Source organism: Schistocerca gregaria, chromosome 9 (genome assembly GCF_023897955.1).
Source record: "Schistocerca gregaria isolate iqSchGreg1 chromosome 9, iqSchGreg1.2, whole genome shotgun sequence".
Taxonomy (NCBI): domain Eukaryota; kingdom Metazoa; phylum Arthropoda; class Insecta; order Orthoptera; family Acrididae; genus Schistocerca; species Schistocerca gregaria.
Window position 1 is genome coordinate 244,037,281 of NC_064928.1, and position 15,959 is coordinate 244,053,239.

A 15,959-nucleotide genomic window follows, 5' to 3' on the forward strand; every position below is an offset into this window, starting at 1 on the left:
ACCACTATCTGATCCCTTCAACCCTGTTCCACTCGCAAATAGTGCTACCAGTCTCTATTATGTCTTTGTGACCACCTCTTATATAGCTGTTGCAATTTTTTTAACGGTAAGGGCGAGTTAAAAAATTAGTGTATTGGCCTGTTGTCCTTTCTCTGAAGCTAACTGTATGTGTGATTTTTTGCTTATTTTCATACGGTATGTGTTCTGTGAGTTAATTTACACAGATTCCATTGTCTCAGTTTCGTGGTAAGATTTTGTGTGAGAATTTTTCGTTCTAGTTCTTAAATAATTTTTATTCGCGGTCTACCACCAGTTATAGTGGTTTCACATCCTTGAAGAGCTCCGGTTTTAACAGTTGTGCTGTAATATCCCCATTTCCTGATATACGCAGATTTCCGCATCCTCCTATCTCACACTACATGTTATTTCAACTTGAACACACAGTGATCGCCAAGTATCGGTTTAGTCCATTTGAGTCGTTACTTACCGAATCATTGTCTGTTACTGAGTGAATGTTCCGTTATGAATGTTCACAGTAACATCGTCTCTTTACGACAGCCAGTAAAGTCCTAGGAGCTGTTCAGAGGTCTATTAAGTAAAGCGGTATTACAATAGAAATAAATAAAAATCAATGAAAAAAGGATTAGCAGACTGTAATAAGGTTTAGAAATCAGCGGAGGCGAGATACATTTTCGGGGTGTGTGTAGTGACAGCGGACTGGGAGCTACTGCGGACGAGAATTTCCCATTTGCGAGCTTCGCTGGGTCGAGAAAATCATTTGCGCCGTGCTGCAGTTTCCTTCTATGCGCGAGATCGGGAGAAACACACTGGTTGCACTGGGTGATCAGAATTTTATTTCAAAGTCAGTTATCTAGTAAAACTAGATGGCTCAAGCCCCCCACGTGCTTCTTCATGAAAAAAAAAAGAAAAACACGATTATCACCCAGGCACCTACATAGCATACATCCCCTTAGGGTCCTGTAAAATGTGGTTGAACTTGTTAATTAAACTTGCTACGGTAGGTCTGAGCGGTGCCAACTACATCCACTGCACTATCCCCACTAATTTTAAATTGTCGAGTTCATAAAAACATATGTTAGCTGGCAGGAATAATTTTTAGTGAACACAGCACAGTTTTAACTAATTGGAGTTTAACTTTTTCAGGACAGATTTGACTGAAATACTGTTAGGTGTTCTTGATTTGACCTCAGATATTTACCGAGTTAGTTCAACAGCGGCATTCAAATATTAATCGCAATCGTTCAGCGATTATTCACTTAATATTTCTTTTAAAATAGCTGAAACCTCAAGATGTATAAAGTTCCGAGCGGAGAATACTTCTCGAAAAATAATAATAAACCAAACACAATCCTAAGGCCAACCCCAAGCTGAAATCACTGTGTCCCAGAGCGGTTGTTCACAGCTAAAGTTCGACACGACTTCGCGGTACTGAAACACACAAAGTTCAACCCGTGCGCGAAAGTCTCACAAACGCACCACAGAGTATTCTTCAAAGTCCAGCAACACCCAACTGATGAAAATCACAAGTTCCACGCGACTTGGCGGTCCGAAAATATTCCAAATCCAATTCGTTCGCGGACTTTTGCCAGTCACACGTGCTACCCCTTTGAACTCAACTGAATGACTACCCCCTACCACAGAAAATGGCCGCCCTTAAAAGCCCTCGGTTTGAACACAAAATTTACTTTTACACTTAATATAGATACAATAAAATGCATGTAACACTTCTATTCAGACGGAAATTTTCCGCTGAATTCAGATTCATCATCAGAATTTCTGTACGGGATCTTATTCTCATATTATTAAAATTTGTGTTTTCTTCATATAGAACTTTTCATTATTTAAAATACTTTCAATGCATAAATAACTGATATTATTATTGTATTACCTATTTCATTATGTCTACTTGTGTGTACAGCCGCTATCTTTATAGTTCTATTTTTATTGATCAAAATCTTGCATTTTTAATCACGAAAACGACATTCTGGATCCCCATTTGAATTTTTAAAAACTGTAAAAAAAGTTACATAGATATCTTAATACTACTCATTCAGACCTTTCATTTGACACCTCGTTCATAAAATTTTCTCAAATCGTCTCCAAGGTGTCCAGTTTACAATCTTACTTAGTTATTAAAATATTCAATTTATCGTAACTCATAAACTACCACGGCGACTGGAGGCGGGTTTATAAGAGCGCAACCGGCTAATTTTCTGTCTTAAAATGAGCCTTCAAGCTCCTTTGTGCTCCATTCTACATCATACATTCCCTTTAGCTCCAGACGGCTGACACACACCCATCTTAGATGTAAACAAGCCAGATTCTCGACCGCCACTTGGTCGCGATTTTTAATACAGAAACTGCGGTCTTCACATCCGCCCCTCAAAGCCTGTCACATCAGAAGATGAAATATGGTGACTGATTTTTAGTGGCCGGAGGTAAAATGTGGAGATCGCTGTTGAGCCACAAAGCAAGTTTTGACGCCGTGCAGTCGGAAACGTACGGCGCGTGGCCACTTAAAGTTTAAAGCAGTTTCCAGCCACAGGTAAGCGATGTTCAGGATCGAGGAATAATCTTATGCCTACATGTATTCCGAAAACGGCCATAGTCCGTGGCATGAGAAAGTGGGCTAGCTGTAGGTTTCAGTGAGCGCGTCACTTCTGCTCGAAGACAATTGGCCACCACAGTACGAAAGTGTAGACAGCGCCATAGACAACGGCCGGTCCTGTTATTGAGGAAGTGGAGCAATGGTGGCGTCAGTACTGTGACGATTATACGGCAGAAATAAAATATTTTAAATTTTCATTCTACTGGCGCGCCGGCGGGAGTGGCCGAGCGGTTCTAGGAGCTACAGTCTGGAAGCGCGCGACCGCTACGGTCGCAGGTTCGAATCCTGCATCGGTCATGGATGTGTGTGATGTCCGTAGGTTAGTTATGTTTAAGTAGTTCTAAGTTCTAGGGGACTGATGACATCAGAAGTTAAGTCCCACAGTGCTCAGACCCGTTTGAACCATTTTCTATTGGCGCAGATACGAATTAATAATTTGATTTTAGCGTTCGCAACTGTAATTGTGCTGCAAATAAAAGGGACGCGACAACACGGCGGTGTGTCCCCTGATGAAGCTGGAGTGGCCACTTGTAAGCGAGCTTATCTGCCTCTGGTTTTTAGATTAGATACGAAATGGAAGCGGCCAACAGCTGCGGGGAGACGTGGGCTGGCCGGCAGTGCACGGCGGTCGCTGCTGGAGGCCGTATGACGGTAAGACATCGGCGCTCCACCGAACTTCGTGCCACCTGCTGCTAGTGCAGCCGACAGCCGCGTCACTGATCGCCGGCGCTGCTTTTCTTCACCGCTCGTGCTTTTCTGTTTATTCACATCTGTACTCCATAAACCACTTTTCCTGGCCCAGGTCGGAACCGTGCCTGGGAATAGCGGCCGTCGCTTAAGTTCCCTATCAGCATTAATTTCTCTGATTATCTAATCGCTGCCGTTTCGCAAAACGCATCTTGGGGAGACCTTTGCGACGGCCGACTCCTCTCCGAACTAGAGCAGTAAGCGTGTTCCCGATGTACACCACCTGTGAAGTTACTGTCCTTGACGAGGCTTCTGTCCTCTTTGTTTTAATTAACATTCGCGGTTACCGGGAGCCTGTCAGAGAGAAAACGCTTCGTTACGAAATAAACTTGACCATTTGCCTAATACCGACACGCGTCTCTTCCGTCTCTTGTACTTTACAAATACTAATCTTATTCGGTAGGAAAATGGAAAATTTCGCCTCGAAATAATAGCAGCACGAGTGAAACTACGTTGCTTAATCGTCCCTTTAGTACGTAACGAACTTTCCTAACAGTGCCTAAACTCGTGAATCAGTTCTTCACTCTGCCGCCAAGTCTGCGCTGATGCGGAAGTTGTTGGCAGTTTACAGCTGTGAGCCGGACCGAGAGTGTTAGTAGGGACATCGGCTTTCCGCGAGCCAGGGTTCTGAGATCCTGCTCAGGCGCAACTCACGGGGTGGAAGTCGGCCAAGTCGAGCTGAGAGGACGCTGGAGTTCGCGCACGCGGATGCCAAAGGTCCCGAGTTCGAATCTCACTCCGGAACGCAGTTGTTATCTGCCAGGAAGACCCGTCCAGTCTTGTCCTAACAGTTAAGCTCATTTCACAATCATACTCAACTAACCGTTGCTACGGAGCTAATCAAACTGGCGGTCATTGATCACGGAAGCCTTTCCGTCCTGTTTAAATCTTAACATGTTCCCATCACGAAGTTACTGTTTAACCACCACAATACTGTTTCTACCATAAATGACGTAACTAATCCCGCGTGCAGTTTCTCGAAATGACCTTTCTCCTACGAACCGACGTAAAACTTCCAACCGTGTTCTAGCACATTCGTCACACTACTCTGTTCAGCCGTGTCCAGCGACGACTCTACAGCGGACACTAAGATGGCGCGTGACCGCTAGCGCCGGCCTGCTGCCTCCAGAGAAAATTCCAGAAGCCAGCCACGAGCAGGGAGTACAGAAGTAACAGCAGCACTCCTTTCACGCCTCTCCTGCGACGCCTGGCCCGTAACGCTCTTCAGAACTCGCTGCCTCAAACCGCGGAGTCCTGCGTTCGATTACCGGTCGGGCGGAGAGTTTGTTAGTCCGTGGCCAGGGTACTTGTGTTGTTCTAGTCATTTCAGCTCGTCTTCAAAGACGCCCACGTAGCCGAAGCGGCGCCCAGCACAGTGGCGTGCCCTAGCGGCCCCAGGAGTCTCCCGGCCGACAGCCCCACGGCTATCGTCATTTCATTTCCGTAACGCCCCCGCGCCTAATAAATCGGAAAGGTACATTTTGAGGTTTTTGGTAACAATGACTTCGCCAGAAGAACTAGGTACGTGAAATACGATAGTATTAGAATTCAACGCTGTGCCAAGATTTCAAAGCAATCAGTCAAGAAATTTCGGAGACTAACGATTTTGAATTAATCAACATCTACATTTCTATAATGTTTTCCCTTTTATTGCATATATACACTGAAGACCAAAAGAAACTGGTACAGCTGACTAATAACGTGTAGGGTCCCACTAACACGCAGAAGTGCCACAAAACGACGTGGCGTGAACCCGAGTAATGTCTGAAGTAGTGCAGCAGGGAACTGGCTCCATGAATCCTGCATGGCTGGAGCGGTTGGAGATCTCTTCTGAACAGCGCGTTGCAAGGCATCGCCGATATGCTCAATAATGATCATGTCTGGAGAGTTTGGTGGCCAGGGGAAGTGTTTAAATTCAGAAGAGTGTTCCTGGAGCCACTCTGTAGCAATTCTGGATGTGTGGACTGTCGCGTTGTCCTGCTGGAAATGCCCAAGTCCGTTGGAATGCACAATGCACATGCTTACGCACTTGCCACCTGTCAGAGTCGTATCTAGACGTATCAAGGGTCCCACATCGCTCCAATTGCACACGCCCCACGCCATTACAGGGCCTCCACCAGCTTGAACAGTCCCCTGCTGACATGCAATGTCCACGGATTTATGAGGTTGTCTCCATGCCCGTACACGTTCAGCGGGCCAGTCATCAGTAGGCCAGAGTCGATGTCGACGAGCCCTGGCGAGGCGTAAAGCTTTGTGTCGTGCAGTCATCGAGGGTACACGAGTGGCCTTTCGGCTCCGAAAGCTCATATCGATGATGTTTCGCTGAATGGTTCGCACACTGACACTTGTCGATGGCGCAGCACTGATATCTGCAGCAGTTTGCGGAAGGGTTGCACTTCGGTGACGTGTTCCCTTCAGTCACCGTTGGGCCCGTTCTTCCAGGACCTTTTTCCGGTCCCAGCGATGTCGGATATTTGATTTTTAAGCGGATTCCTGATATGGTAGACTCGTGAAATGGTCGTACGGGAAAGTCTCCACTTCATCGCAACCTCGGAGACGCTGTGTCCCATCGCTCGTGCGTGGTCTATAACACCACGTTCAAACTCACTTAAATCTTGATAACCTGCCATTGTAGCAGCAGCAACCGATCTAACTACTGCGCCAGACGCTTGTCGTCTTATATAGGCGTTGCCGACCGCAGAGTCGTATTCTGCATGTTTAGATACCTCTGTATTTGAATACGCATGCCTATACCAGTTTCTTTGGTTCTTCAATGCGGTTCAGCAAAATCATTCTCCACCTGCAGTCCAAATATTCCGCAGGCGCTCTTTCTTATTGGCAGCAGGCAAACATAAACGAGTAGTCGATTGCAAATTATTCCAAGATACGCTATAACGTTTCTGAAATAGGATCCGATAACTTGCGGTGAGCGTATACGTTTATCAACGTCCACACACTTCTGATAATCTTAACTGATGATGTGAACAGATTCCGATAACTGAGGTAAAGTTTTTGGTAGTAGCGAACTTATACAGTTCTCAGGCGGCAGCTGAGAGGCTTCGCGTATTCTCCTAGTGCTCGGCAGTAACACCAAACAAGACACCGTGATTTTGTAGTAATATAAAAAAGACGATACCCCTGTTTTAAAACACATTAAATGATGAAACAGACTCTTGCACGGACATTGGTTCGGTGGCAGCGCAAAACCAAGTCGCTCGATAGACTTACGGAAATGTGATTCATCCCTAAAGAAGTGGCTCAAAATCGCTGATTCGACCTAGTCTGGAGTACTGGGATTGTTTGCAAATTGTATTAATAATAGGGATAGAGAGCGATCCGCAGACGGCACGCGCGACGAGAGTGGCGATGTATATAGTGAGAGGTTTCTTGTTGCAGTTCCCAGCGAGAGTCTGACGCCATATTGCTGTTAATATTATTTACAAGGCTGTGCGCGGTCCTTGTAACGGCTCTCCATCAGCTGCCGCGTCACCTCGGGTACGCGCTAATCCGTGCCTCTCACGAGCTGTAAATTGGCTGCTCTGGGAGAGGGTCTCGGCTGGCGCGCATATCTTTTCTTCGGAGCAAATAATTACCCCGCGGTACACGAGCGCAAATCAGTGAGCAGAGAGGATTTTTTATCAGCTCAATAGGCTGACAAATCCGACTCGACAATGCCTTGCCTTAACATTACTGCTGTTCTTGTACATTAACTGTGTTGTTGCAGCAAATAGCTCTGCTCGTAGTCATTCCAGAGCATTTCATTATACACTGATAAGTGGAGCTCCGGGAAAGTGGCTCACTAAGAAGAGTGTGTAAGCCGGGGAGAGGTAGATGGGAATTACCCCAACGAAGATGCACGCTGCGAATGGAGGCATCTACTGAGATAAGCGACTTAGCCAGAGAGCGAATCACTATTGCGCAGAGCCTGTGAACGACTATCTTGAAAACGGCTAAGCTGGTCGAATGTTGACGCGCTGCTGTCGCGAGCGTCTGTGGAATAAGATAGGACGGCGAAACTGCCACCAGGCGCTAAAACGTTGGACGTCCAGGACTCTTCACAGAACGTGAGGAGCGGAGCCTTGTCTGCTCTGTAAAGCGGCATCTCTGCCGAAAGAGCACAACGCTGGTGGACGCGCACGTGTTTCGGAGACAACGTTCATCGTACGTTTTTGAACACTAGCTCCGTACGTGTTCACATGTTGACCCAACGACATCGTCTCTGGGCACGGGACCACCGATCAATGAAAACGTGACGGCTCTTCAGGTGAATCATATGTTTGCTACACTAGGTCGCTGATCATCTCCACAAACGCAATTATCTAGCTGAACGCCCGATCGAAACGTGCATCGCGCCACGAACGCAGGCTGCTGGGAGACATTCTCCTGCGCTCACGTGGGACCTGTGGTAGTGATCCGAGACACGCCGACAGCTGCATAGCACCTGCAGACATATAGCTCCGCAAATCTACAGTGAACTGTAGAATCTGTACAAGCAGACTCGGTGATACATTGCGTTACGGAGATCGCCCAACAAGTTATGAAGCAGGTGGTCATAATGTTTTGACTGGTCAGTGTAAATACCCCGTTGTCCGTATGCTCTGAACCGTCGACAGCTACGGTATGGTCATAGTTGTGTTACTGAAAGATAAATTTTCGAGCGGATAAACGCTTTAGCAGTCGAAGAGTATCTGCCCACGGCGAGGAGCCTTCATCTGCGCCATCCACTCTGTGAACGGACTTGACCATTCAGACAACTGGACGATGACGGCTGTGCCAGAACTGCTGATACTTCCCACGAGTTGAACATCAGGCATGTTTCAATATTTGCAGTCGCCCACGAAACTCTAAGCAGTCGCAGAGGTACCACGTTTACCAACAAATACGATCAGAAACGTTAGGGTATGTCGAAATCACATTTGGGCTAAGGGCTTTCGAAGAGGGTACATTTTCTGTCACACAGGAACTCCTAATGAGACGCACCACAAAGTGGTGTCTATAGTTCTCACGTCACCCTAATCTAAAACAGTTGCTCCCAGACTAATATTCTCAGAAAAAGCTCCTTAATGCTTAAATTCGCTCTTCTTGGTATTGACAATCACCATTTCATATCCTCCTTACCACGACCATCGCCAGTTATTTTGCTGCTCAAATACCCAAACTCCTCTACTACTTACAGTTTTTCATTTCGTAATTTATGGCGTAATTCGACTACATTCCGTTACTGAGGCTTTATTTTTATTTGTGTTCGTGTTAGAATCTTTATTATTTATTTTCAAGAATTTCTTCAGATAATCTTACAAATCCATTGTCATCTCCGATAGCATTAAAATGTCCCCGGCAGACGCAGCTTTTGAAACTTACTGGCAGACGAAATCCTGTATGGGGAACCGGGACTCGATGCTTCGCTTTTCGATGACAAGTTCTCTACCGATTCGACACGATAAACACGGTTTTAATCTGCCGCGAGGGCTCGAATCAGCGCACACTCCGCCTAAGAGTGAAAACCAAGTTTTGAAAGTTCAGAAGAACGCGAAATCCTGAAGATGGGCTAAAATTTACAGACGCCCGAAATTTGGCACGTACTTCGATGCGAGATGCCTTTAATAGGTTCCACAACGAAACATTGTCTCGAAATTTGGTAGAAAATCCGAAGAAATTCTGGTGGTATATAAAGTACACAAGCGGCAAGATGCAGTCAATACCTTCGCTGCGCAGTGCCGATGGTACTGTTATCGACGACTGTGCCGCTAAAGCGGAGTTACTGAACGCAGTTTTCCGAAATTCCTACACCAGGGAAGACGAATGGAATATTCCAGAATTTGAAACACGAACATCTGCTAGCATGAGTCTCTTAGAAGTAGATACCTTAGGGGTTGCGAAGCAACTCAAATCGCTTGATACGGGCAAGTCTTCAGGTCCAGATTGTATACCGATTAGGTTCCTTTCAGATTACGCTGATACTATAGCTCCCTACTTAGCACTCATATACAACCGCTCGCTCACCGATAGATCTGTACCTACAGATTGGAAAATTGCGCAGCTCGCACCAGTGTTCAAGAAGGGTAGTAGGAGTAATCCATTTAACTACAGACCTATATCATTGACGTCGGTTTGCAGTAGGGTTTTGGAGCATATACTGTATTCAAACATTATGAATCACCTCGAAGGGAACGATCTATTGACACGTAATCAGCATGGCTTCAGAAAACATCGCTCTTGTGCAACGCAGCCAGCTCTTTATTCGCACGAAGTAATGGCCGCTATCGACAGGGGATCTCAAGTTGATTCCGTATTTCTAGATTTCCGGAAAGCTTTTGACACCGTTCCTCATAAGCGACTTCTAATCAAGCTGCGGAGCTATGGGGTATCGTCTCAGTTGTGCGACTGGATTCGTGATTTCCTGTCAGGAAGGTCGCAGTTCGTAGTAATAGACGGCAAATCATCGAGTAAAACTGAAGTGATATCAGGTGTTCCCCAGGGAAGCGTCCTGGGACCTCTACTGTTCCTGATCTATATAAATGACCTGGGTGATAATCTGAGCAGTTCTCTTAGGTTGTTCGCAGATGATGCTGTAATTTACCGTCTAGTAAGGTCATCCGAAGACCAGTATCAGTTGCAAAGCGATTTAGAAAACATTGCTGTATGGTGTGTCAGGTGGCAGTTGACGCTAAATAACGAAAAGTGTGAGATGATCCACATGAGTTCAAAAAGAAATCCGTTGGAATTCGATTTCTCGATAAATAGTACAATTCTCAAGGCTGTCAATTCAACTAAGTACCTGGGTGTTAAAATTACGAACAACTTCAGTTGGAAGGACCACATAGATAATATTGTCGGGAAGGCGAGCCAAAGGTTGCGTTTCATTGGCAGGACACTTAGAAGATGCAACAAGTCCACTAAAGAGACAGCGCACACTACACTCGTTCGTCCTCTGTTAGAATATTGCTGCGCGGTGTGGGATCCTTACCAGGTGGGACTGACGAAGGACATCGAAAGGGTGCAAAAAAGGGCAGCTCGTTTTGTATTATCACGTTATAGGGGAGAGAGTGTGGCAGATATGATACACGAGTTGGGATGGAAGTCATTACAGCATAGACGTTTTTCGTCGCGGCGAGACCTTTTTACGAAATTTCAGTCACCAACTTTCTCTTCCGAATGCGAAAATATTTTGTTGAGCCCAACCTACATAGGTAGGAATGATCATCAAAATAAAATAAGAGAAATCAGAGCTCGAACAGAAAGGTTTAGGTGTTCGTTTTTCCCGCTCGCTGTTCGGGAGTGGAATAGTAGAGAGATAGTATGATTGTGGTTCGATGAACCCTCTGCCAAGCACTTAAATGTGAATTGCAGAGTAGTCATGTAGATGTAGATGTAGAAACAGTTTGTATCCTGTCGTTTCTCAAACTTCTCACGGGTTTCGTGTATTACTTGTTCTAGACGCAGAATGAATAAAGCTAGCGATACGCTACAACCCTGCTTCTCTGGCTTCTCAACTGCTCCCCTCATTTTTTGTCTTACAACTTCTGCCTGGTTTGTATTCAGGTTCTAGATAATCTGTGCGCCCTCTATTTTATCCCTGGTAACGTCTTGAAATCAAACTGTGTATTTCGATAAAAATTGTGGAAAGTCTTTTCTACGTGTAAAAATGCTATAAATATGAGTTTTGTCATTGTTCAACATATACGTACAGTCTTGTGAGGCTTCGAAACTGATCTTCTCCCAACTCTGGTGCGACGAGTCGTACAGATAATTCGTGTAAATAGTTTCCTACCGTGACATACTAAACTGGTGGATCGGTGATATTCACACCTGTCGGCTTCGTCCTACATTGGTATCGGCATTATTAGGTTTCTCGTTCAGTTTGATGGTATCGTCGTGACGCCAACTGGCTCCGATGGCGAGGAGGAAGTAACGAACTCAAGTAGGGGCAGTCCTCCCCAGCAGAGCTAGAGACCCCTGGCAGAGAAGGCCTACACTACAACGCACCCGGCTGAGTGGCAGAGATGTCCACCAGCGGAACAGCGAACAGAGCCATGGCTGCGAAAATTATAAAGCTGACTGCATCTTCGTACCTCTGTTTGTCATTTACCGTATTTTTGTTTACTTTAGAAATACGTGTTAAAAAGTAATTCAGTTCTCGCAAGATTTCCAAGCGCACTGTCTCTAGTAACCTTATTAATTCACCATTTCTTCCTCGTACATTAACATCAATAAAACAATCTCATCCATACGTTTAAGCATTTAAAATATGGATGTGTCGTTGAATTTCATACTGGCAGGTTTTTTTTATTATAGTTGCAAGAGCACGGAGCGGTCATTCAGTGTGTGCTGCAGGGGGGAGGTGGTTGTTTCTACAGCATACAGCAGCATTATAATTTTACTGTCCTGCGGGCTCAAAATATGTAAACAGAAAAGACAACTGTAAATAACTTCTTCGCAAAGCAATGTCAGCGCTATGACAGTAATAGACGTCCGTCATAACCGTTTCTATTTTTCAAATTATGGAAATTTTTGCTAAGGTCTAACGGGACCAAACTGCTCAGGTCATCGATTCCTAAGCTTACTCACTTCTTAATCTACTTGCGAATATAGTTGAAACGTTCTCCATCATTTAGTAAAGCTTTCACAGATTGTTTCATTGAACACAAGTTAAAGTGTACAGTTGCTAATATAATTTTTTTTTTCGGATCCACGTGATTCGTTCGTGAAAAGAAGAGCCAAAGAGCTTGCCATAGTATTTACAATTCACCCTAGTCAATACCACCGTCCCCACAGAAATAGGGTGTGAAATGTGTCCCACAGGTGTAGCAAAAGCTTTTTGCATTTTTGGCCTGTGTGTTATCATGCACATCGTTTTGACACTGAGTTAATTTATGGTGTCTTCGTTATTGAAAACGTAGGGAAATTCAGTAGTATTTGCAGATGAAGGAGGGTACAGGATATGAAATATGTAATAGATGAAACTTCCATTTTTAAAAAATATTGCATATTAACTGTAAAAAAAGGTGTAACGTTGATTTTTTTGCTATCATATCAGTATTCATCACACTCGAAACCGCACGAAAAAGCCACTTAATTTTTTCCAAACATTGTTTCATTATTGTAATTCCTAGAAAAAATAAATGTGCATTTCGTATTGACAGCGAGTTATTTTAAGGAGAAAAGATACTGAAAAATATACGAAGACATATTCTAGGAAGGTAAATTCTATTATTCTTTGTCATTAAAAAAACTTAGAGCTAGGATTACAATAATGAAATACATATACATATAATTACATACGAAAAAATACCAAATCCCTGTTAGCAGCAGCATAATCAGGCTGTGTTTTGTAGTGTGCTAGTGAGGTCCACCTGGGATCCGAAGCACGGACCCCACGGGGGTTCCCGGCATGTTCCACATTCCAGGGGAGAGGTGGAGGCCAGGGGCCAGAGAGTCTGAAAATTCCAGCGCCGGCCGGGGCACTGGAAAGTTCCAGACGGTTACGGCTTTTTATTTTCTTTTTTTCATTTTGTTCGGCATTGTTCGTTGTGTTTGTTCTGGCCGGACGTCACAAGACATCCGTTCAAGTTGATCGTTGATTCCTTTACTCAGTTTTGTGTTACAACACGCTGAGGTACCGTGCCGGCTTCTCCGTCTGGTGGCCGAGTTGTCACTGGCCTGACTCCACTTTTGTTTGATCGAATTCGTCATTTGTGTGCCATAATGTCAGTAACTGCTTTTTAATTATTAAAAGTTGTGGGTTGGCTGTCTTTGAAAGTGTGTCGATACCGTTTTAGGAGTCTAAAAATGTAGGCATCGCAGTTGTGGTATAAAAAATAGGTTTATTTTGAGCAAATTCACGTACTTGAGCCAAGAGCGTGCTCGCATGAGTCCTTCCGATGATAGTTCTAAGAGACAAAAGAGAGAGAGCGAACAGCGTTCTTTTATGACAAATGATATGTCTTGGCAACAGAGATGTATTTGCTCGAGTTAAAGCTTAATCGGTTTGCAGAAGAGATGAAAAATAGTGTGTTAAATGGAAAAAGTTTACCTGTTGTGTTGCAAAATATTATTTATTTGGTCGCTGGTTTTTGGTTTCTTAGCCACCGCTATGTTACAACTGAATGTCGCAAGCACAGGTAAAAATGACGTGCGACTTATATTATGGATACTGAAGACACGCAGAATGTTCAGATATAGTTTATACAAAGGAAATCTTTTACATTTGATCAAAATTGGAAGTGCATGTCGTAACATTTGTAACTTAATATTTGCATAACTAAATATTATATTAACAGAGAGGAAAAACGACATTCCTAAATACAGTTTGTTACACACATATTAGATTGAATTTGAAAATTTAATTTCATTTTTGTATTATATTTCTGTTATCTGTTATATTTAATAATGATGTTTACATAAAAGCTCAGTTTTTCATTTTTTAGTTAAATAGAATGATTTCTGTGCTAGAAAAGGATACGACGAACTTCGGAACTAGGCGAGATGGGGTGGCTTGTGTGCCTCGACAACACAGATAGTCGTACGCAACAACAACAGAGGGGTTGGTGTCCGTGGAGAGGGCAGCAGCCTTTTCAGTAGTTGCAATGGCAACAGTCTGGATGGATGACTTTATCTGGACTTGTAACGTTGGCCAATTCCCGCGAGGACGTGCAGGTTCCCTGTACGGCTAACTGATGGTGGCATCCTCTTTCGTTGTTTTAACTGGTCAAGGCTATCGTCGCCCCTGTGCCTGGGGGTGTGTCTAGTTCAGTGTCCTCCTCCAGCGTGGCAGCTCCACGCACCATACTACTAACTCACTTATATTAAATGAAAAATGCACAGTAGCTACCAGGTCAAAGATTCTGGATACAGATACGGCGCTTTTGGGAAAAACAGACAGGTAATTAGACACAAGCATGCATTTCAGAAGAATTGTAGGGGATTAGAGACAGCGACAGGGAGGTAAAATGGCATTTACAGGTTTACAATATTCCTGACTCACATTACAAAATGGCATAGAATTAAAAGTTATTTAAGAAAGATTGCAAAAAAAAAAAAAAAAATTGAATGGGGCTGCCATCACTATATCACAAATTCATTGTGTTTTTAGTGCCATAAATGTTACTGAGAGCAGTAAAGACATACATTATTGTAGGATCAGGAACTTGATCTGCAACGGGTGGGAAAACTGTATTTATTATGTTGTATGGAATACACCTTGTGGGACGTTGAATTTGGTCAATCGCGGAAGTTCAAGCGGCCCGCCACATTTCTCAGAGCGTAGAGTGTAGACGATAGCACGTGACACTGCTCGGCCTTTGGCTCGCGTTCGACCCTTAACACCGTCCGATGCCCAATTTCTGTATCGCCCTCGTGTTGGATTTTAGGAAACCAAACCAAGAACACGTTTCGCGGCTCCACCCCTGGGGATTTTGAGGCCACAACGGCCCGATTGGCTAACTTCAGTGCTAATTAACAATGCCAGATGCGAATGCAGATTTGTGTAAGTTACGGACTTTTGAGCATACCGTAGAGTTTTCCGCACTTCTTGACTGTTATGGATTAGGTTCGAAATTGTCTGGATATCATAGATTTCCTTAACAAGGGGGCCGCGCAGTTGCACAGCATTGTTGCCGGGTGTAACAGGCAAGTTCGCTTCGCCAGCGACCAGATATACAGGGTGTTTCAAAAAGAACTTCACAACTACAACAATTCATTGAAAGAAGATATAGAGCTGGGTTTAGTGTTATTTTGTAGGGAAACACATGAAGTTTTTAAAGATGTTGTACGTGGCTTCCGTTCGTTATCCTGTACACATTCCATCGGATGTCAGTTTCTTCCCAAACTCGCTGTAGAATTGCAGGTTCAGTGGCGGCGTAAATAAATTATTGCTGTAAGTTCAGGCAGAGAAGCCGGCACAGGAGGTACAAATATGATATCCTTGATGAATCCCCATAAAAATAAAAAATCGAGTGGTGTCAGGTCTGGGGAACGTGGGGGCCATGTAATTCGCGCATCACGGCCAATCCATTGACTGGAAAGCGGCCACTGAGAAAATTCCGGATGTCAGCTAGATAGTGGGATGGTGCACCATCTTGCATGAAGTACACATTTTTCTTGGTCATCCTTATCAAAAATTGTTGTACACTATCTCTTTGATGGTTCTCTCACGGAAAAAAGGGCCGTACACTTTGTTCTTGCACCCTCTTTGTATAAGGGGAGTTCAAAAAAACGAACCGGAGGCATAATTACGGAAACCAGTACCTGTATGTTAGAAGTACTGACCCTGGCTGCTGGGACTTGGCCCACTGTGACACGAGGCAGTGAATGACTGTCTCATAAAATTCCTTGGGCTACGATGTTGACCAGTTCCGCACGTACAGCTGGACGTCGCCTTCCACACGAGTGCAGGAAAGGCTGTGTTGACGTTGTTCTTTGACCATGATGGCCCCCTCTTGTTTCGCTTCGTGCAGCACGGGACAACAGTGAATGCTCAGCGTTACTCGCAAACATTAACCACCCTTCGCCAAGCGATCAAATCAATACGATCAGGAAATCTCACCCGTGGGATCACTCTGCTCCACGACAATGCGAAGCCTCA

The 15,959-nt window shown here is 44.4% G+C and overlaps 1 protein-coding gene across 7 annotated transcripts in view; it reads left to right on the forward strand.

Moving 5' to 3' along the window:
- The window catches only part of LOC126291845 (alpha-(1,6)-fucosyltransferase-like), a 367,775-nt gene that overhangs the window by 232,508 nt on the left and 119,308 nt on the right, over positions 1-15,959 (forward strand). Inside the window, exon 1 of one of the 7 annotated variants that reach the window (XM_049985561.1) lies at positions 3,265-3,280. The exons of the other annotated variants lie outside the window; for them this stretch is intronic. Within the exon in view, the coding sequence (XP_049841518.1) occupies positions 3,275-3,280 (6 nt within the window). The 5' untranslated portion in view covers positions 3,265-3,274. Of the gene's footprint in view, positions 1-3,264; positions 3,281-15,959 lie in introns of those variants that run through there. 7 annotated transcript variants of the gene reach the window in all.